The sequence below is a fragment of the Tursiops truncatus genome, chromosome 16 (genome assembly GCF_011762595.2).
Source record: "Tursiops truncatus isolate mTurTru1 chromosome 16, mTurTru1.mat.Y, whole genome shotgun sequence".
Lineage (NCBI taxonomy): Eukaryota > Metazoa > Chordata > Mammalia > Artiodactyla > Delphinidae > Tursiops > Tursiops truncatus.
The window spans coordinates 60,505,446-60,528,893 of NC_047049.1; the positions used below are offsets into that span (position 1 = coordinate 60,505,446).

Below are 23,448 nucleotides of genomic sequence, written 5' to 3' on the forward strand. Positions count from 1 at the left end.
TTGTTGCCGAGCACGGGCTCCAGGCGTGCAGGCTTCAGTAGCTGTGGCTCACAGGCTTCAGTAGTTGTGGCTCGCGGGCTTCAGTAGTTGAGGCTCGTGGGCTCTAGAGCACAGGCTCAGTAGTCATGGTGCATGGGCTTAGTTGCTCCGCGGCATGTGGGATATTACCCGACCAGGGCTTGAACCCATGTCCCCTGCCTTGGCAGGCGGATTCTTAACCACTGCGCCACCAGGGAAGCCTGGGATCCTGTCTTTTCATACCATGTTTTCTGCCATGACTCCCTTCCTCAAGCCCTCCCCTAAAGCCAGACCACCTGACCCACTCTCCCCTGGGCACACAAAACCACTCTCTGACTCTGCTTATAGTATCCGTCCACTCAAATGCTGTCCTTTCTTCTCCAACCTAAAGATGTATCTACTCTGACATTCATTTATTCATTCACTCATTCATTCATTCCATACCTACTGAAGGTTCATTGTGTGCCAAGCCCTCAGCTAGGCACCAGACACAGCACTGAAAGACAAAGTCGCCACTCTCAGGGAACCAGATGTGTAGGTGGGGAGGGTAGGAGATAGACAATAAACACAGAAGCAATGGAGACTTTCAGATGTGAAGTGTTAAGAAGTAAACAAAGCCGGGTGATGGGAGAATGAGGGGCTGGAGAAAGGGCTGGGCTACCTTAGAGAGGGTGGTCAGGAAAGGCTTCCCAGAGAAATGAGTGATGAGGAGGTCCCAGTTTTGCAAACTATCTGCAAAGACTCAGGGAAGAGTGTCTCAGGCAGAGGGAACAGTAAGTGCAAAGGCCCTGAGTTGGGAACATGCTTGGCTTATTCAAAGACCAAAGGCAAGTCATGTGGCTGCAACAGAGTGAGCCAGGAGGAGGGTGATAGGAAAGGAAGTCGGAAGAAGGCAGGGGCCAGGCCATAGAGCTCTGCAGGCCAAGGAAGCAGTCTCGGTTTAGTCCAACTAGAGGGAAAACCCAGGGAGGGTGGTAAACGGAGAAGGGTCATGCTGATCTATGCTTTAAAATGATAGCTCTAGCTGCAGGGTGGACTGGGTGGCCCTGGAGGGAGAGGGGCAGCAAGGCTGACCTTCCACCTCCCCCTGGAGAAACCTGTCCTAAATACCTCCCTGTTCGTTCATTAGGACAACACTCAGTGAATGCTAACCATGTGCCAGCCCGACCTCCCGCCTAGGCAACCGTGGACAGGGGCGTATGTCACTGCGCTTCAGTCTCCTGGCTTGTACACTGGGAGTTGTGAGAATGAACAGGTTAACAGACATAATGTCTCAGAAGAGTGCCATCCTTAGGGACGGTGGGAGGGAGGGAGACGCAAGAGGGAAGAGATATGGGGATATACGTATATGTATAGCTGATTCACTTTGTTATAAAGCAGAAACTAACACACCATTGTAAAGCAATTATATTCCAATAAAAAAAAAAAAGAAGAGTGCCATCCCATAGTAGGTACTCAAGAACTGTTTTCTTATCATGATCGTTATTTTTACTGTGTGTCAGTGATGAGCCCTCTCTCTGGATGTCTTCATTGTAGCTGCCATTTATTTTGGACCTCATCGTAGACTCTCCTGACAGACCCTCTTGGTCACTGAGCTCTGGGGCTATTTAAATCTTTGCATGGAGGCGGTTGGCAGTGGCTCCCACCAGATTGAAAACTCCTTTTACTATTAACTATAAACTTAAAACTCCCTTAGTGCCAAGGACAGAGCTCTGCTCATGACATTTGTTGGATAAAGGAGGGAGGAGGGAGGAGGGAGGAGGGAGGAGGGAGGAGGGAGGAGGGAGGAGGGAGGAGGGAGGAGGGAGGAGGAAGTGAGACCTCTGCCTTGGGCCTGGCCTGTCTGCGGGGCAGGATGAATGCCTCTGGATGTGGAGGACATTGTTCTTACAGCACAGCACCTGTCTGGACCACAACAGACCCCCTTTCCCCTGGTGCCACTGAAAGGTCCTGGGGGCCAGGGAGACAAGGTCCAGGGGAAGGCAAGGACATCTGGAGAAGAAAGGGGAGCAGTGGCAGAGGAGAAGGAGGAGACAAAAAAAAGGTAAAGAATAAGTGACACATGTGAGGATACAGCAGAGAGCTTAATAATTGGGTCCAACTCTGAGCTGGGAGCAGGGGGACAAGGATGATGGACTCACGGTCCATCCGTCCAGGGCAGCCCTTCTGGGGAGGTGGAAGGATGAATACAGAACTAATGGCTGAACCCAAGGTGCTTCATGAGAAACAGGTGACGTGGAAACAAGTCCAGAGGCCCCAAGGAGGAGTGGCCACTGCTGCCTGACGGTCGACTGACAGCCCGGGTGGAGCTTGTCTGCAACGGGGCAGTGAGAGGTCACTGGGCCCTGCAACAGGCCCCAAGCAGCCCCTGCCTCTGAGTCTTTGCCTTTCCTCTGCATTTCTGCCTGGTGAGGCTCTGCCCAGCATCCACCAAGACCCCTGTCATCCCCCCTCCTGCCGGAGACCTGACACAACAGTGCTCATCCAAGTGCCTGTGCTGCGCACTGAGCCCCTGACACGCATTCGCTCCTTGAATCCTTAGGAAAGGCCAGCGAGGACCCTGGTTCCAGTGCACCAGGGGCATTCACAGACATGTCCCGCAGAGATCTGGGGGTCTGTCTGACTGCAATGTCAGGACATTTCCCTAGGGAGTGACTCTCTCCCGTGCTCACCCCATCCCTCTCAGCTTGCCCCTCATTACTACCCATGTCCAGCCTGGGTGGTCATAGTCAGCTGAGAAGTGTCTGACCCTCCCACCCCAATGGAAGCCATAGGAGGCCAGGGCCACCGGACCTGCTGAGCCGCTCCAGCACCCGGTGGGTGCTCGGGAGACATTGTGGGGCAGGGTACCGGGGATTCATGAAAGGACTCTGTTGAAGGCGTGCATCAATGGTCCTCCAAGTGTGCTCCCCAGACCAGCAGCGTCAACGTCACCTGGAAGCAGGTGAGAAATACAAATGCTCGGCCCTACCCCAGACCTGCTGAATCAGAAACCCTGGGACCAGGGCCCAGGAGTTTGTTTTATCAAGGCTTCCAGAGGATTCTGAGGCACGCTGAAGTCTAAGAGCCACTGGGGTACGTTATCCGCCCACAAAGTGTTCTCAGTCGACTTCACACTTAGGCTTGTGAGCTTAACTCTCTGGAATTAGATGGCTGCTCCCAGCAACCCCGACCCCGGGGATCCGCTCTCGGGTCTCCCAAGGGGCTCGCTCAGCCATTCTGCCTTGTGCCAGCCCCTCCTCACCCCTCCTCCTACCATCCCCCCACAAAGGAAAAAGAGTCAACGTCCTTTAAGTAATAACAACGTCAGAGTGCGTGCAGCCCCACAAGGGGCCCCCCGGCTGCCCTTCTGCTCTTCCCCAGATTCGGACTTCATAATAGAGAGCAGCCTCCAAGGTGGAGTGTGAGCCCATGGGGGTGTGTGTGTGTGTGTGCGTGCGCGTGCACACACACACACACACAGCCCCCGTACTCTGTCTCGTCAGTGGGCAAAGGCCGGGAGGCCGAGCAGGCTCTTCTGAGACGTTACAAGCTGAACATCCTATTCCCCCCCCGCCCTCGGGAGGAAAATCATGACGTTCTCAGTGAGGAGTTTTTTGTTTTTTTTTTTCTGTGTTTTTCCCTCTCCCCTCGTTCAGCACGGAGCACTAATTTATGACTATTTCCCCGAGTCCACTGAAGTAAGAGGGTAATGGCTTTCACCATTTGCTTTCTCTCACCCTGTCATTCACTGCCGGCTACCTGACAGGACTGCAGACAGTGTTCCAATCACAGGGGCTGCTTTTTTTCCCAGGGAAGCCAAGAATTCATAGCGGCCGTGGGGAGAGTTATTTCATTCCTGGATGGAACAATGTCAGGTAAACAGCTGTAAAAATTCATAACCAGCAGGGCTGCCTCTGGCCCCCAGGGCCCCAGCTCTGAGCTGGCCCGGCTGGGGTCCGGGGAGCTGGGTGGCACTCGATGATTTAGAGCCCCCGGTTTCTATTAGTCCATCGACTCCAGCCTCTTGACCTCGAGTAGGTCACGCTGCCTCTTTGTCCCTGAAGCGTTCTAGCTGCCACCTGGAGAGCAGGTTCTTTGTCCTCAGGGCCAGGCACGGAGAACACTGGTGAAGAGCCCAGGTGTTTTCTCGGGGAGCCACCTGTCCCCAGCTGAGCGGCTATGGGCAGGGTGCTGAGGTTCAGGTGCGCATTTGAAGAACAAAGATACTCTGTACCAGCGTCGTCCAACCCAATGTGCAGGGAAAATGGAAACATTATCTGTGCTGTCCCAGACAGCAGCCACTCCACAGGGCAACTACTGAACACTTGAAACATGGCCAGGGTGAAAGAGAAACTGAGTTCTATATTTTTATTTCATTGTAATTAATGTACCTTTAAATAGCCACATGTGGCAAGTGGCTGCTACGTTTCGGACAATGCAGCGTTATACTTTTCCATGGGCTTCAAGTATTTCATACTGACAGGAATGGAGATATGAGTATACCATCCTCATCCTAGGTTGTTGTGAGGATTGAATGAGATATTGCATATAAAGTCTCGGCCCCTAGTTGGCCCTCCATAAATGACAGCTTTTATTAACTCTATGGGACTTGGTCAGAAGGACAGGAGAGAAGGAGGTCTGAACTCGGGAGTGTTCAACTTTACTTTCCTATCGTTAGTTTTCAGTTTAACCAGTCAGGACATCTAGCTGCTGCCAGGGAGGGGCACATGCGACACATGACCAGGGTCAGCAATCAGTGGTCCACGAGAGGTCCTGCTGTCCTGCACTATCATCCCCCTCTGCTCCCTCCATCCCTGACCCCTAGTTCTCATTTAACATCACCCAGAAGGGTGAAGGTGAACCGTTTGCCCAGGCTCTGGCACAGTGGGGCCGGGTGGAATTGCTTCTAGGTGAGACAAGTCCTCATCACAGATCACTGGTGGGTCTTGGAAGATTCTCTTCTCTGGAGCCAGAGCATACAGGAGATGCGGCAGGACGGACTGGGAGAATGACCATTTGACAATCTTCTAAAACCCTGCAGTCAGAGATTCACAAAGAGGCTGCCCCGGATTTCAGTCCTGACTCCACTGTTTACTAATTCTGGGAGCACGGCGCTTTAACTGCTTTCTCCAAGCTTCAGTTTCCTTATCTGCCACAGAGAGACATAAATACCCACCTGACAGGTCTTCATAAAGATTTGATGCGATAATGTGTACAAAGTGTCTCGTAGGTACTCAATAAATAACAGCTGTTACTACTACTGTCATTACTATTCTTCGGAGGTAGCAGAACACACTGGTTAAGAGGTCAGTTGCTAGGGCGGGACCACCCAAGTTCAAATCCCAGCTCCACCCCTGACCTACCAGCTATATGATCTTGGGCAAGTCACTGCAACTGTCTGCCTCAGTTTCCCCATCTATAAAATAGAAATGATAGTAACTCTCCCTCACAGGGTTGCTATAGGATTTAAAGGACCTTACAGCAGTTACTGACACAGAATAAGTACTACATGTGTTGGTGAAATTAAATATTCTAACAAGTCCTCCAAAGATAGGGTAGTGGGTGGACGACATCTACACTTTCCTCATAAGAAAGCGGTCAATGTAAGAAACCCCAGCAGGCTTGGGGTTTGACCTGTTGACGGCAGGACACTGCCCTGGCCGAAACGAAGGGGCAGAAAATGAGGAACTCCAGCAGAAAAACTTCAACAAAACGGAACAGTTCTAGCACGAAGATGCCTTGACCTCAAGGAGCCTGGCTCTCAGACACCCTGGGAACTTTACAACCACTGAAGCTTTGTCACGAGAGAGTCAACATCCTGATTTATGGACGAGAAAACTCTGGCAAAAGAGCCCGCCAGTAAGAGAACACTAACCTCCTCCACTGTCCATCCTGCCTTCCCCACTACTCACCCATCTCTCCCAGAGCCCAGAAGAGAGGCTGAGGAGTGGGGAAGGGAGGGAAGGAGGGAGGGTGACCCTGTCCTCAGCCCTCATTATTCTTTTAATGGCATCAAGAGCACAGAAAATAACTGGGAAGGAAAAGACAACACTTCTTGCCTGCGGGTGCGCGCAGGCTGGGATTAAGCAGCTTGATGGCGTGCCAAGCTTGGTGCTGGGCATAGGTCATATGTCCTATGTCACAGCCCATATGTCATCTCACCAAATGAGGGCAACAGGCTGGAGCAGGGACAATCAGCCGGCCTCCCAGGAAGCCTGTCTTCTCAGTGCAGCCCGCGGTCTAAGTTCAGAATGCAGCCTCATTATTGCCACTTCTCAAATAGACTCAGATATATTTATATTTTGGGAGCCAAAAAGCAGTACCACTTTTCACATTGACATGTTTCTAGTCAATAAAGTAGCTATTCTAAGTTGTAAAAATATTCATTCTCCTCCCCCACCTTCACCCATGGCCCTCGATGAAGCTATTTTTATTTTAGATGGAGTGAAATGCAGCCGGTAAACATTTGAATTTTCCTAAGTTGGTCTTTAGGCAAAAGAAGAAGTGTCCCCCCTTGGATCCGAGGCTTTCTAAGTTCAGGGGTCTCCCCCAGAAGGGCAGGTGCCACAGGTCCACGCCCCACCTGTGTCTTCTGGTTTCCTGTGTCCAGAGAGTGACGACAGGAACTGAGCCAGGCTCAGGGCCACCTCAGACTGTCAACATCTGAACAGCCTTTTGCTTTTTGAAAGCACCTGTGCAAGCAGGGGCAGGTCCCCCAGTGGGACAGGAATGACCATCCCTGCCACTGTGCTCCTGGTGGGGGCCAGGCCCTGTGCTCACCACGTTATTTCATTCAACAATCACAATAGCTCTGCAAAGTGCATGGGACCAGCCCCATTTTATAGATGAGAAAACTGAGGTTCCCAGGGCTGAAGGATCTGCCTGAGGCCTCAGCATGTGTGGAGGCAGAGCCAAGCCTCGGAGTTCCCTCCTCCACAGCTCATGGCCTCTCACACTATGCTGGGAGCGCTCAGCCAGGAGCTGGTGATGGATGGCTAGACTGTAGGACAGCAGGTTCACTGGCTTCAGAAGCCACCCCCCTCCTCCTCCCTGCACAGACCCTGAAACACACCCTGCCCCTGAACCAGATCCACGTCTCCTTGGGCAGGACTCCTACCCAAGCAGGTGGTAGTGGGGGGCACCTAAGGAGGAAGCAGTTCCTTTCTCCTTAATTGACTGTAAATTGCTCCAGAGCTTTTAATGAAGGCCTTCAGGAGTAATTATGTCACTGCTGTGCGGCCACTCTGTGTAAACACAAAAGGCGGGGGCTGAGGGCATCTCAGCATTGTGGGCATCTCGGCTCTGCTGTGCCTCCCCTCCCCTGCAGACCCCCTCCTAATTCACACATCTGTTATCCGTTGATGAGCCACAGCTGAGGCGTAGAGAACACTGGCGGTGTCTCAGGCAGGGGACCTGCAAGACGGTCAGGCAGGCAAGAGGCGGGTCCAGAGAGCCCCACATGAGGCTCACAGGGCAGCCGCCACCAGGGCTGCGGGCCTGAGCTGGCCTGGATGACGGAGGACTCACAATAGACTCCAGAGCCAATTCCAGAGGCTGGGAAGCAACACAGCGAGGGGAGCGGTCGCAAAGTGTGGTCCCCAGACCTGCTGCAGCATCACCTAAGAACCTGTTGGAAATGCAAATTGTTGGGCCCCAAGCCAGACCTACTGAATCAGAAACTCAGAGTGTGTGGCTAGCAACTTGTGTTGTAACAAGTCCCTCAGGGGGGTTTGAACTACTAGTGGGAGGGAAAGAATGCAAATGGGAGGAGCCTGATAGCCTCAGCTTACAAAATGGGGAAGCTGAGGTCTGAAGAGCTGCGATTTACTCAAGGGCAAAGAGTGGGGATGGAGCCAGGCACTGCAGCCATAAGCCCCAGCTGGGGGCCAGACCATCCAGTTCAAAGCTTGGTGCTAACGTTTAATGGGCCCTTCCACTTTGGACAAGTCACAGACTCTTCCTCATCTATAAAGCAGGGGCAGAAGTGGCCCTATGGGCTGTCTTGAGGGTCAGATGCATGGGACCCCGACACAGGGACTGTAAATCGTTTCTGTCCCAAGACGCTGCCATCACACTGCGAGTCCCATCTTGTGACTGGGCACAGAGAAGAGGGAGGACTGAGGAAGAGATAGGGACTGCGTTAAAAGAGACAGAATGCTGTTGCCAGAATAGCCCCATCCCCAGAGCAAGAACTGTTAATTATCCCTCTGGACCCCTGCCGCGGGGAAGCGCCCACCACCTGTCCCCCAGCTGCTCCTCGTGTGTTCAGCGAGTCCTCCTGTCACTTCCTCTCCTGGACGCCTCTTCCTCAGAAAAGGCTTTCCCAACCTAAGGGTGTCACAGCCCAGGGATGAATGTGCTCTTGGGCTGGGATAGACACTTAAGTCATTACACACAGAACGAGTGCCACCCACGTGCCATCATTCCCTGTGTCAGGCTCCACAGGGGACACTGAGGAAGGAGACCATCGGTGCTCATTGCCAGCCTCCTGCACATTCCAGTGACCCCACTAACAAGCTTTAAGACACGGTCCCTGCCCTCAAAGAGCTCACAGCCCAGTCCATACCCTGGCTTCACCCTAGCCGGTCCCCTAGAACACCGAGGGGCTGCCAGGGTGGCTGATCCGGACAAACTCCCTGGGGCCCCACAGGGAGCTTTGCTCCCCAAACCTCATGCCCTTGTGTGTTAACCCCAAGCACGTCCCCAGTAGTTCACTGAGTCCCCAACTACGGATCCGTGTTGATCTGCCAGGGCATCTGCCAGCCTGCAGAGACAGTGTCCCTGGCAATGGGACTGGGCTGCCCCCAGGGGTAACAGTCTGCCAGAAATCAATGAGATTTGTCCACAGGCTCTGGTCCACTCACCTCCACTCTACCTGCACTGTCCCAGGCAGCCTGGAGCCAGAGGCTGCAGCGGAACCAGCAGGCGGGTGCCACTGTCCTCACCCCACATCCTGGGGCAGCACAGGATGAACAAAGGGGGAGGGACAATGACCTGCATTGCAGTGAAGCTGGAAGCCGCTTCTTGGCACCCAGGTGGGGCCAGTGAGGTGCCCGGGCCCCACCGGCACTGCTCACCAAAACGCTGCCTCCCTGCCCGTCAGGGCTGAGTTATCCCTGGCACAGGGCTCTCTGGAGAGCTCATAAAGCAGCTGATGCAGCGAAGCAGCTTCAACACTCAATAATCCCTCCGTCTCACTCCGCTTGGACGCCAGCATATTCATCTTGAATTATCCTTTCGAAGGCCAAATCAATCCTAGGAAGCGCTAGGGCTGCCGCCGCACACACTCCTGCTGCCACGAGAGCCCAGGAGAGGAGGGTCCATGGGCAGCGCCGTGATATCAGGATGTGGGGACAGAGAGGTGGCCAAGGAAGACCCCCTCCCTCACTCAAGGGAAGGGGCCAGAGGGGACCAGAGTTTGAGGCTCTCATCCCCTCCATCCACTGTAGTATGAGGGCAGAGTGAGGAAGCTGAAGAGAGACCACAGATGGTGGGAGAGGCCTCTGTTCTAGCCCAGGGCTAGAAGGTTCTCCTCTTCGCTTACCCTGATCCACTCACCTGCAAAGAGGGTAGAGTTCTGGTTGTGGAGGGGGAAAGACCTGGGCTTGGATCCGGCTCGCTTAATGACCTGGGCAGGTGGCAATCCCCCTAAGCCTCAGTCTCCTCATCTGTAAAATGCGCTGAATATCCACCCCCTTCACAGGGAGCAAGGCGTGCAAAACCCTTGGACACAGCACGTGGCACACAGGAGGGTGAGTGGGAGGGAGCAGGTGGGAAAGTCTGTCCTGAGTCTGAGGGCTGACTACAGGAGCCGGGACCTCCAGAGTAAAACAGAGCACATTCAGGGGCAGGCTTCTGTCTTCAGACCCTGGACAGCATCATGTGAAGAGGGACAGGCTGACTGCAGGGAACTCTGGGCACAGGGGGACCGATGGAGCATCGGGAGGAGGCAGACAGCCCATGAGCAGGAAGGTGCGCTCACTAGCCGATGAGACGGGGAGCGCCCACCGCCGCAAGGGCCCACCCCATGCCTGCACTACCTGTTGGCAGACAGCTGTGCCGAGTGCATGTCCGGTCAGGCTGGGAGGTGGGACCCGGGACCTCTGGGCCTCTCCCACCTGCAACGCGAAAATGCCCTTGGAGGAGTAACACGTAAACCACACCAAATATTTATGTGTTGGGCATAGTGGGCTTTGGCCACTTAAGGGTATCGTCCTTGTCCCTAAGCTACTTCTCTCCTAGTTGGGAAAAGCACTAGTCCATGGCAACAAAAATGGTTAGCATATATTAGTGCCAACCACATTTCTTAATGTCCAAAGTTAATTAACTTATTTAAGCCCATGAGTATACACTGTGTGACCATCACCCCCATTTTCCAACCAAGGAAACTGAGGCATAGAGAGATTTAAATAGCCGGTGATAACAGTCCACACTTGTTCAAGATGCAATGCAGGGCTTCTTGGAAGAGGAGGCCCTTCAAGACAAATACCTCAATAGACACAAAGTCTGCCACTTACATGGCAATTTAGTTTTCAGAGCTCTTTCGTAAAGCTCCCTGTGAAGTCAGCTGGGCAAGTGTGATCAGCCCCATTTTCAGAGGAGGAAAAAAGAGGCTCAGAGAGGCTAAGGGACTTGCCTGTGGTTACAGAGTTAACAAGAGGTACGGCTGGGATTAGAACCCAGGCCTCGTGCCTCCCCTGCCAGTGCTTGGTGCCCTGTGCCCAGATGGGGGAGAGGAGGAAGGGAATGGCACCCTTCCTTACACCAAAGGACAACTTTCCTGTGTCCAAACCCAAGTCCAGGGCTGACACAGAGACTAGATCTCCTATTCCGGACTAAGCTGTAGTTGGACAGTCAGGCGTCAGGTCCCCTGAGCCGTGTAAACAGTCAGGGTGAGGGGAGTGATGACAAGTTCAAAGTCGGCTCTGCCTGCCACCGTCTCCCCAGCCAGCTGGAGGATTTTCAGCTCTTGTAAATCACACCTTCGGCTGGTTCCCAGAGAGCCCAAGTGTTCCTGGCTGGCTGCAAGCTCAGCACATCCTCGCCCAATGACACAGCTGAGCCAGGCTCATCTGCCAGCCCCCCAGCCCCACGAAAGGGGGTGCCTGCCGCCTGGCCACAGCACAGCTGGCTGAAGCCCCCAGCTCCTTAACTGCTGATCACTGGAAAAGGCCGTGGGCCCAGGAGCAAGCAACCTGGTTAATCTCACACTCTCATCTATTTCCCCAGTCATTTCTCAGCAATATTTCCAACTCTGCACAGTACGTCCAGCAAGCACCAGCATATTCGGAATAACTGGGGAAGCAAGGCCCAAACAGGGAAATCGGCTTGCCCGAGCTCACACAGCTGCATGGGAGCAGAGTCAGTCCTGGGACCTAGGCTCCTGCCTGAGTCCAGGGCCTGTGCTCCCAGACCAAGCTGTGCTGGCCACTCTCCCCTCCATCCAGCTCCTCGCTGGTGTGCACCCTTGGCCACTGAGACCCTTTCCTGGGTGACAGATTGAGGAAAGGCCCTCAAAAATCCCGAGGGGTGGTGGAGTGGGGTAGTAAGGGTGTGGATGTTGAAGACTGAATTCCTGGGATTCAAATCCCGTGGGAGCTTGGGCAGCTTGACTGATCTCTCTGAGCCTGTAACGTGGGGACCGTGATGGAGCAGACTTCCCATCATCGCTGTAAGGATTCAATGAGATCACTCAGGTAACCTAACTAGTAAACCACAACTACTAAATGATTACTACTATTATTTTTACTTTTAACTCCAACAACCTATTTCTGCCATCCAAGACACAACACAAGCTGCTTACCCCACTGCTGGTGGGCCTGGTCCACGGCCTTCTGAAATGCTGTTCCCGTGGCTTCTGCGTGTAAACCCAGTCACTCAACGACGCCTCTGCTAGGAACCTGCCCCTCGCCAGGCCCAGAACGAAGTCCTTCCTTGCCTGAACATTAGCAGCGCCCTGGAGCTCACCCCTCCCACTTGCCTGGGGGTGGTCTGGGCATTTACCATACATCCTCTTCTCCACTCCAAGCCGGGGCTCCTTAAAAGCAATGACCCACACAAAGAATCCCAAAGTCGTGGTTAAGTTGCACAGGCTTTGGGGTCAGGCAGCACTGGGCTCGGGCCCATTTCTATCCTATAGAAGCTGTGTGACCCTGTGCAAATTACTCACGCTCTCTGAGCCTCTGCCTTCTCATCTGTAAAGTGAGGATTATAAAGCCCCCTTTCTCGGTCTGCTACAAGGATTCAGTGAAGCCAGGTGTATGAAGAGCTTACCTAGACACAGAGTAAGTGTGTAAATATAGCTGCCATTTTCCAGTTGTCTTTAATGTGTGTGTCCCTGCACTGCCTCCAGGCGCAGCCTGGCACAGGTGTGCAGTGCAGCCCATTAATGCCGGCCTGCACGACATGTGGCACGTCATCGTTATCATTAGTGATATTACGGCTGCATCCAAAACGCCCGTCCCACCCCCACCCATGTATCGAGTGGTCCACGGCTGGGGCTGCCACAGGCCCCAAGTGTGCCAGGCAGGGGCCTCTTGGAGAGGCTACAGCCCAGCATCCCCCCAAAGGGTACTAATCTGTCCTATAACCCCCTTTGAGGGCCGATGCTGACCTGGAGAAAGGCAGAAAGGAAGGAGGGCACAGAGGCATCCAGGCCCTTCCAGAAGTCCTGTGTTATCCCCCACCTCCCAGAAGGAAGAGTAAAATCCCTGCTCTGTGAGGTCACCAGGAAGCCGGGGTCCCAGACCGGCTGCTCCCAGCATCTGATCACCTGGACAGATACTAGATCACCTCCTACCTCCAAAACCTCACCCAGTACTGACAGCTTTAGGAAGCCTCTGGGCTACCCTCACTTCCCCTCCCTCAGCACTCCAACCCCAGATTGTGGCAGCTCTGAGGCACCTGGAGCCCTTTCCGTAAACATCAAGTCCCAAGCTCACAGCCAACCAATCCAGGAGGACGCCCCTCCTTCCCTAGGCCCAGAGGAACCCCACACCTGCATGGGCAGAGCCCTCTTGAATATCTTTTGCAGATGGTGTGAGAAGTTAGGGCAGGAATCCAACAGTAACTCTCTGAGGCCCTTGTGCAAGCTCCCCACTTGGGCCTCAGTTTCCCCATCTGTAAAGTGGGAGTGTTTGACTAGCGATCATCAAATTGTCCTATAGGAGGCCCTAGCTGTTCATTGCAGGCCCACTGAGGATCCTTGGGTGGGGGGTAAAAGTGAAGGTGAGGAATACAGGCTGTTACCACTGTGTACCTCTGACTTTAACTTCAACCACAGACGGTTATTTCTCCTTAGCACTTGTTATTGTCTCAGGCACTCTAATTTTGTCTGTGTTGTTATCAGTTACTGAGCTACACTGCCTCTGTACAGGCGGCAGGCGGAAAAGCCCAAACCATGCTCAGAGCACACACCCAGATGATGTATGGGAACCACCCCCACTGGACTCCTCATATCCACGTCCCTCTAACCCTTCAATTCCTGTAGTTTTGCCACCGGCCCTTGCCAGGGAGCTGCTTTGTGGGACAATGACCCCCTCTTCCCTGTGGCGGTCCTAAGGAACACTCCGGTTAAGGAAAAACTCATTCTCATCCTGTGGTTCTCCATCCTCTCCCGAGAGATGATTTCTTCCCCTTATTCAGACAAGGGAAGAGGGATACACGGTAGGATAAATAGCCCCTCCCGGGGGACACCAGGTACAGAGAATGGTCCAGGAAAGACCCAACTCCCTTCCAGATTCCCCTCTAACCTGCCCCTCTTCATATCTGCTCCACAGCCTCATGCCTGGACGTCATGCCATCCCTGAGCGTGTGCTGCCCACGCCCCCGCCATTCACGTCAGCATCCCCGCATCGCCCACGCTGCGCCCAGTGGGGCCTGCCCCTGCGGCGAGTTGTCTGCATGCTTGCGGGCACACAGCTCCTCCGTCTACCGAGACCGCCGATGCGGGTCAGCCCACCTGAAAATTGCTCTCGCTGGGTCCAGACGAAACAGCTGGGCATTGATGGAGTTTGCAGAGAAATTAATCAGCGCCGTCTGGCAGTGGTGCCAGGCGCTGCCTGGGCCTGATGCATCCTAATGAGTCCCGAGCTCCTGCCTTAATGGCTCCTGACAAGGCTAATTTAGCCATGTAGGTGATTAGTGCGGGCATTATCACCTGAACTGAGGCTCAAGACGCTTTGGAGGTCTGGGAGGGTCTGCCTGGGGAAGTCGGCTCCATGAGCAACCACCCTGGTGACACACAGAGGGACCAGGACCAAGGGGAGGGGAATCGGCAAGACATTGAACATCCACTCAGCCTTTCATTCTTCCTTCATCCCTCTACTCATCCGACCAGCGATTGTTGAGGCCCACTTTGTACCACGCACTGTGCTTGGCGCAGAGGACATGTGCCAGGAGGCTCAGCTTGCTGGGCTGCACAGTGGACATGACGCCACTTCTCTGGGATTCACTGTGAGGCTCTGGTCGGAGGCTGGCCGTCAATAAACGCTAGCTAATAGTATCGTTCTACAATCTTATATTACACATAAATACCAAAATGATAATTAATTGTAACATTGTTATTAATTAAGATAGTAAGTAAAAATGAACAGCCGATGGGGAGTTACACACAAATAACCATGATAGGACTTGCTAAGAGCTTTCATAGAGGTGAATTCAAAGCAAACAGAGGGTGCGGGATGGCGGAGGCTACGGCACCTCCCAGGACAGGTGACATCTGAGCTACACCTCGAAAGATGAGCAGGGATTCACCAGGTAGGGAAGGGGAAAGGGCACTCCCTGCCGAAGGGACAGCGCGGGTGAGGGTGTGGCGGCGAGACAGAGCTGAGGTGTCGGGGTGCTGAGCGGTCCCCGTGATGGTGAGCAGGTGAGGAGCGGTAGGTGACAGGCCACGACAAAGAGCTCTCACTCCTTTCTCTAGGCGCTTGGGAGGATTTGGACTGGCGGTATTCAGAATTGGGATAGGAGGAGTGACCTTGGGGCCCAGCCCCAAGGGACACTGTCCCCCTCCAGGACCTGATGAGTGAGGACTGGGGTGGCAGCCAAGGTAGACGGACTAGATGCCCTCCACCCCCTCAGAACTCCTAGGTCAGCTCGGTGCCTCCAAGCCAGGTCTCATGCTGCTGCTTGTGTCCCTCCCTGGAGGCCAGCCAGGGCTCGGTGCCCCGAGGGTCCGCAGCAAATATGCCACATACAGCCTGGGGTGGGCAGGCAGCTGGGGTGACGGGAGACATGCTCTCCTGGGCGCTCTCCCTGGGCAGCCATCCCTGTCATCACCAACACCTCGCTCCTGATACCCTGGGGAGGGGGGCGCCTGGCCTGAGACTCCAGAAGGATGGCGAGCAGGCATGGAGCCAGCCCCAGCCCCTGCCCTGGAAGGTTCCCCCCGCACTCACGAACTCCAGACTTCACTCCTCCCCCAAGGCACCTCAAGCCCCAGGCATGAGCCAGGCACGGGGTGGGGGGGTGGGCAGGGGACATAGAGATGGCCCAGGCACCTGGAAGCATTCACAGGGCAACAGGGGAGACAGATGAGCAGCTGAGTAATAACAGCACTGCGACTGGGACTAATAGAGAAGGACAAAGCAAAGGAAGCAGCCCTTGAACTCCGCCTGGAGAAAGCCAGGAAGGCCACACAGAGGCGGCAGCATGTGAACTGACTTGACTGACCAACGGAGGTTCATCACGTTCCAGGAAAAAGGAGCAAGAGGTAGGAACTCGCCTTTCCTGCTCGAGGAACTGCAGGGTGACCGGTGTGGCTGGAGTGGAGCGAGCTGGGGGTGTGGGGAAGGAGGTGAAGTCTGAGTGGTAGCAGGGCCTGGACTGCAAACAGCCTCGATGCCATTTAAGAGCACGGTTTTCATTCCAGGTGGGTGAAGGGACTTGAGCTGACCTTGTGACAGGCTCTGTCTCAGGTTGAAAAGGACCACTTGGCTGGGAGGGTGAGAGAGGCTGCAGCAGGGCAGAGGGAGCAGGGGGACCGCAGAGACCATCGGGAAGCTGTTGGGATAATGCAGACTTGGCCTGTGGTGGTAGGAGGTGAAGCGGTGAGAAGTGAGAAGATTCTGGAAATAGATTCTGCCTTTTAGACATCCACGTGGAAACAGATGCAGAGGTGGTGTATGAGCCTAGAATCTCTGGTGCGAGGAGGCCCAGGCAGAAGGTAGAAGCCTCAGGGCTGTCAGCACACAGGTAGTACCCAGAGCTGCCAGACTAGGCATGGCACGGGAGTGAGAGCATAGAGGAGAGACAGAGGAGCCGGGCCCCGGGGCCCTCTGTGCCAAGAGGCCCTGGAGAAGTAGAGGAACAGGCAAAGGAGACTGAGAAAGCACAGCCAGAGGTGATGTCCCGGAGGAAATAAAGATAACTGCTGAAAGGCCACAAGGCCTGAGGATTAACGGTCAGCTTTAGCCACAGGGAGGTGGTCGGTGGTCCCGACACGAGCAATATTGGTGGAGTGTTTGGAGTGGATTGGGGAGGGCGATCGGAGACAGCATCCTTGCCCCCTGTCCCTCATCCTAAAGGTGCCATGAGGCCATTCACTGCCGACAGCCAGGGCCGAGGTGTGGGCTATGCCAACCAGTCTGACCAGGCATCACGTCTCCACTGTGCTCCTGCTCTGCCCCGCCCAGGCCGGGCTCTGCTGCCAGTCCACGTCTGCAGAAGACAAACAGGGACAAGGGGGGCCTGGAAGGGGAAGGCAGAGCTACTTAATGACTTCATTTGGCTGCTGTCTTTTCCAGCTGGGAGGTGGTCTACAAAAAGAACATCAGGCAGAGGGAACTGGAAGCCGAGATAGGAGGAGACAGAGATGGAACATGCAGCCTCCGCACGGGATTTCAGATGGCTGGGCCGTACCCTCCCATTGCGCTCCCCAGCACGTGGCCGCTGGCCCGCGGTCGGAAACTGAGGCAAGAGCATGAAAAATGGGAAGGCTCAGAAGGTTTGGGGTGAATGAAAGTCCCAATCTCTAACCCAGGAGAGCACACTCACAGAAACTACATTCTGATAGAGCCTGTAATCAAACTCTACCTTCCATTCTTAAAAGGAACTTAAAAACGAATTAAAATGCTTAGGACACTGCCTCAAGCACTCAGTAAATATTGTTAGTATAATAATATATATTATATATATATAGTATATCATATGTTATGTTATCATTATTATTCTGTAAGGCTCCAGTGGTCAAAATTAGGTGCAGTGGGTAGTAGTTGCAGGGACAGATTTCATAGTAACATTAGGAAGACGTTTTCATTCCCAGAACTGTCCCCACAGCACAGAAGTGAGCAGCCTGGTAAGATCATGAGTTCCCCTTCATTGGGGGTCCAAGCAGAAGCCGGATAATCTGTCCCAGAGCTGGAAGTTTGGTCTGCCTGCAGCTCTGACCTACTCCTCTGGTAAGCTGACATTTTCAGACTAGTTTGGTCTCTGGCTCTAGCCACTGGTACCAACCACCCCACTGGACCCAGCTCACCTATGTGTTTGTCTGTCCCCCTTGCAAGCCCGTGGCTAGCAGGACAGTCCAACCAGCCATCCCTGGGACACACATAAGTCCTCTTTTGTGTAACAACAAAGCATTCTAGGTGTGGAAGCTTTGGAGTTAACTATAGTGTATGTATACAGCCCAAGAATCCAGAAAGGAGACTATTCCATCCCATTTCACAGTTTGGAGCACTGAGATTCAGAGAGCAAAGGGTTAGTGAGAGGCAAGCCTCAAAGTCAAGTCTCTAGGCCACCCCATTCCACATGGCAGGCAAAGGGCCAGTCTCCTTGCCAAGCTGTTTCCACCCTTACCCTCACCCTGGCCACTGCTGGTCAGAGGTCTGCACCCTGCTTTGTCCACGTCAGTCCATATGCATCCTCTGAATGGCCCAGGGCAAGTAGGTGACAGCACTCAGTGGAGGTTTCCAGGGCTGTGTTATCTGAGGGCCCAGAGATGTGACACCCTGGGCTAGCAGGACTGCCCCAGCTCAAGGCCACTGGGCCCATCTTTCCAATGCCCTCTCATTGGTGAGATGGGGAGATAGAGGCCCAGAGAGGGGAGGCACTGTGCCCAACGCCACACAGCAAGGAACAGAAACTGGGCTCATGATTTTCAGGGCAGAGCTGTGCTGCCCCACCCTGATGCAAAAGGAAGGGAGGAGGGCAGGAGGGTGTGGTCCAGCTCAGCACTGGCCCCTGCCCAGACAGATGAGCAGAGCTGTCTTCCAGCTCACTGAACCCTCTCTCATTCCTGCGGCCTCCCAGAGCCAGGGATCAATCCCCACCGCATCAGATGCACCTCCCCGTCCTCCCCGCTCTGTGACTGCCAAACACAGCCATAATGGGGCTGAGTCCTGGGAGTTACTCCTGGAGGCCAGTTGATGCCTGCGTGTGCAAAAGACAATCAAGAACCAGAGCCAAAGGTACCTGGAGCAAGGCCTGCTGGAGGGCTCGCTGGGGGCGTCCAGCCCAGGGTGTATCACCGCCAGCACTGGCCGAGCAATAGCCGCCCCTCCCAACCCCGTCACCCTCCCTGCAGCACAGGCACTCAGGGCGGAGCAGGGCAACACAGGGCCACAGATGGGGTGACGGGGCTGGCGCCGCTCACCTGAGGGGGCCTTCGCCTCTCCCCACCAGCAGCCCCGCTCAGTGAGTGGCTGGCCACACCTCTGCCTCAGGGGCCTGCCTGTCCCAGATATACTGCCTCCACCACAAAGGAATCTCCAGGAGGATGAGGTTCACACAGACGCTTATAAAAATCAGCCACAGGAAATAGTGTGTGAAGCAATGGGAAGGACCCGTTCAGGACTCCGCTCAAGAGCCACCACCACCTCCCCCTAAGCTCTCCTGCTTCCTCCTGCTCTGCCCTGCCCCCAGAGGCACGACTCGGCCCCCTTCAGTCCCCACTGGGGCTTAACCAGACAGCCAACCTAGCCTCTATCGCCCGCGACGCTGACTTCTTTATTCCTCGGTCGCATTCCTCTCTGAATCCACGGCACCCAGGCCTGGCACAGGGGGCACCCCATCTGTAGCTGATAAACTGCTGAATGAACTGGAAAGAGCAGAACCCCTAGTGGTGATAAACGCTGCTAACATTCATCTTTTATGGATCCACAGGCACTGGGCACCTCTCTGCTGCCTCCGCGCCAGCCGCACACCAGGTCTGGGCCTGCGGAGGAGCCAGCCACAAACACCACCCCCTGACCCAACTCAGAAGGGAGGAACCAGCTCAGCAGGGTCCCCAAGGGACTGCCGGCCATCCTCTCCACCCCTCAGAAGGTGAGCTAAGCCTCTGGAAGGACATTCCAGAGAGGCAATCTGCCTCCTTCCTGGACACTTCAAACACCCAGATGCCCAAACACCAATCCCCAAATCCAGCCTCACGATGCTGATGCATGGGGCTGCTAATCATCAAAAGAGTGGCCACTTTCTACACAGTGGGTCCCCACAGCCCTAGACAGTGTCACTGGGCCATGGGGCCAATCCCCACAATAGTCAGAATACCTGCTGTGCCCAGCACCTACCCACACAAGAAGGAAGAGTGGAAGGAAAGACCTCTGCAGGGAGCTTCTCATGCGCCCCTGCAAACAGTAGGGGAGAGTCTGGGGCCCACTAAGGCTCCCCTCTTCAAGCAGAGATTTTCTTTGAAGAATTTTGCATCTATGTTTGGTCTTACACTATGAAAGAGTACTTGAAATGACCTACTAGTTAAGTATCTTCACAGCCCTCCCCTCTCCAAGCCATCCTGCTTCATTTTCAGGTGTAAGTGATGCTCCAGAAAGATGCACCGTGCCGGCTGCCGGTGCTCGCTGCTTCTGGCCCACAGCCCCACCCTGATACCCATGAAGCAGGCAGACCTGAGTGTAAGAAGCCCCAGATTACAAGCACTTTCTCTAAAATGACACGGACGAGAATGAGAGGACACAAGAGGGAGTGCTGGTGGAGGTGAGAGGCACCTCCTGGCGCTGTTTTCCTCCATGCTCACAAGAACTAGTGCCTTCCCGTCAGCACAGCTGCAAGATGGGTTTGTTCAATTCAACCCCATTTCCTGAGAAGCTTCAGGGTCCCTAGAGCTGAGCTAAGGCCATGGGGCTATGCGTGCCGACCTCCAGCTGCAGATGTAGGAGCCAGGCCCTCGGGAGGGGCTCGTGAGGATAGACCTGGGTGATGAGGTGACTCAAGCTGGGGGCGGGTGGTGAGAAGCGGGTACCAGGATGCTCGTGATCACTTCCTAGATAATTTTTTTTTCTAATGACAAAAAAACAGGCATACTCAGTGCAGAAAACTCAGTAATCACAGAAAAGTACAAAAGGCTACAAAACAAACTCTACAAGAGCTTTCATCTTCAAATTTTCACAAGGAAGAAGAACAAGGCATTTTGTAGGACAAAATTAGTGCGGAAGTGAAAGTCAAGCAACTTGGGCTCAATGTGATAAACTCTTTGACACTGAGAACTCCTCTCTTTTGGAATAGGCCAGCACAGGAAGTAATGAGTGTCCCATCCCTGGAGGCAACCAAGCAGAGGCCACACGAACACCCATCTGGGACCCCATGGAAGAGTTTCCAATAACAGGGGGAAGATCAGCTCAATCGCTAAGATCCCTTTCACTTGTGGGAAAGGAGCCCACCTCACGCCACCCAGCCTGCCCACCAGCCCTTGCGCCAACTCACCCACAGGCGTATCCTCGCTGATCAGCAGGTATGTTTCAAAGAAGTGGTTGATGAAGAAGGGCAGTCGGTTCACCTGGCCTGGAAGTTAGAGGACAAGAGCATCAGTCAAGTACCCTCGTGCCAGCTCCATGCGTTCTGCAAGGGGCACAGAGTAGGGGCTCCAGTGGGCACTGAACCTGCATCCAGTGCTGAAGACACCTTTCCAGGACCTTGGCAGCTCGCCGTTCTGCCTCGAGGCCTATGGGGAGTAACGCCAGTAGGCAGGCAGAAGGCTGTCAGGTCGTTCGCTCAGCGAGGCCACGAGCCACGTGTGGCTATTGAGACCTGGTCCACGCTAGGATGTGCTGACGTGTAAAATACACACAGGATTTTGAAGATGTTGTACGAAAAAGTGGGTGTGAAATATCTCATTCGTCTTTTATACTGATGACGTGGAAATGATAAGATTGTAGCTATAGTGGATTAAGTCAAATACATTATTAAAATGAGTTTCACCTGTTTCTGTTCTAATGCGCCTCTTAGAAAATTTAAGACCACACATGTGGCTCACATTGTATGTCTACTGGGCCTCCCAGCTGTAGATAGACTGGGAGCTTGGCAAGGACAAGGGCTGTCTGCTGTGTTAAGTGCTGCAACCCTGGTGCCCAGAACAGCACTTGGCACTTAGAAGGCCCTCAGCAGCTATTTGTTGTGTGAAGGAGTGGCCAGCTGATGCCACGTGATTAATAACAACAATAATAACAACAACAATGATAATAGCTGCCATCTATGGAAGCCTCCTCCGTACCAGCCGTTTACACCATCTCCACCAATCCTCATGGTCCAACATGTGCTGTCACGTCTGCATGTTACTACTGAGAAAAATGAGGCTTTGAGGGGGTAACTAGGATCTTGCCCAGGGTCACACGGCTGGTAAGTGTGGCATGGGCCGCACTGGAACCCAGACCTGGAAGCCTGTGCAGGTAACCCTGTACCACTCTGTGACAGCCTCAGGTTGGGGGCTGGCTCTGGAAGGGGACAGCGTGATACCGTCATGGGCTGAGGAATTTCATATCTATGAAGAGTCCCCCATATCACAAGTCCCTCCCACAAAGCCTCCCCAAGGCTGGCTTCCTCTGTCCCCTGAGCAACCCCCCAGAGGCCTTCAGTAGTATGGTATAATATGAAATACATTTGGTCTGTGCCCCCAGTTCCTGGCACAGAGCTTCAAAACTCCGTGCAATTTCCAGAGTGATAGGAGTGTCTTTTGTTATCTCCGTAAGGAGCCCCCTGACCACACCCACGTTTATGCCAATGAGGTGATTTATTTTTATCTTTCAATTTTTAAAAAAATTGTTATTGAAGTATAGTTAATTTATAATGTTGTGTTAATTTCTGGTGTACAGCAAAGTGACTCAGTTATACATACATATAAATATATTATTTTTCATATTCTTTTCTACTATATATAGTTTATTAAAAGAGAGTAAACATAGCTCCCTGTGCTCTACAGTAGGACCTTGTTTATTTTATATAGAGTAGTTTGTATCTGCTAATCCCAAACTCCTAATTCCCCAGCCCCTCCTTTCCCCTTTGGTAACCATAAGTTTGTTTTCTATGTCCATGAGTCTGTTTCCGTTTTGTAAATAAGTTCATTTGTGTCATATTTTAGATTCCACATATAAGCAACACCATTGGTATCTGTCTTTCTCTGTTTGACTGACTTCACTTAGTATGATAGTCTCTAGGTCCATCCATGTAGCTGCAAATGGCATTATTTCATTCTTTTTTATGGCTGAGTAGTATCCCATTGCGTATACATGCCACATCTTCTTTACGCCTTCATATGTTGATAGACATTTACGTTGCTTCCATGTCTTGGTTATTGTAAATAGTGCTGCTATGAACACTGGGGTGCATGTATCTTTTCAAATTAGAGTTTTCTCTGGATATATGGCCAGGAGTGGGATTGCTGGATCATATGGTAACTCTATATTTAGTTTTCTAAGGAACCTCCATACTGTTCTTTGTAGTAGCTGCACCAATTCACATTCCCACCGACAGGGTAGGAGGGTTCCCTTTTCCCAGTGAGGAGACTTAGAGTGGGGCCTCTACAGAGAGCCTCAGGAAGGGGCTGATCCCCGGAAAGACCAAGTGATAAGACGGGGAACTTTCAGCCCACCTCCAACCTCTAGGGAGGGGAGGGGAGCGGGAGATTTCCAATATTGGATGAGCTCCCAAGTTGGTGAACACATCCGTGTGCTGGGAGGAGGGCACACCTGGAGAGGCATGGAAGCTCCACCCGACCCCACCCCCCCATAGCTTGCCCTGTGCATCTCTTCCATCTGGCTGTTCCTGAGTTGTATCCTTTATATTCAACCAGTAAATGTAAGTAAAGTATTTCCCTGAGTTCTGTGAGTCATTCTAGCTAACTGAACCTAAGAAAGGGTAGAAGGAAGCCCTGATTTATAGCCAGTTGGTCAGAAGTACAGGTGGTCTGGGACTCACCACTGGCGTCTAGAGCAGAGCTGAACCCTTAAATCTGTGGAATCTGGCACTAACTCTGGGTAGACAGCATCAGAATTGAACTGAATTGTTGGACACACAGTCGGTGTCTGGAGAGTTGGGGAACTGGTTGTTGGTATTGGAAAACACCCCAGAAGGAGGCAAACGAGGGCACTTCCCCCTCTGCCCCTACCAACCAGGGATGGGGGGGTTGGTCAGTCTCACATGGGGCCGACATCGTGCAGCACACACGTAAGCAGCTCCCGCTGGGTCTTCCAGGGGCCCTGAACATGGGTGGGCTGCAGCCCT

The 23,448-nt window shown here is 53.5% G+C and overlaps 1 protein-coding gene across 1 annotated transcript in view; it reads right to left on the reverse strand.

The window, feature by feature from the left end:
• LOC101316782 (cadherin-23) overlaps positions 1-23,448 on the reverse strand; it is a 387,052-nt gene that overhangs the window by 293,473 nt on the left and 70,131 nt on the right. Inside the window, exon 4 of the mRNA XM_073793692.1 lies at positions 20,656-20,733. Within this exon, the coding sequence (XP_073649793.1) occupies positions 20,656-20,733 (78 nt within the window). The remainder of the gene's footprint in view (positions 1-20,655; positions 20,734-23,448) is intronic.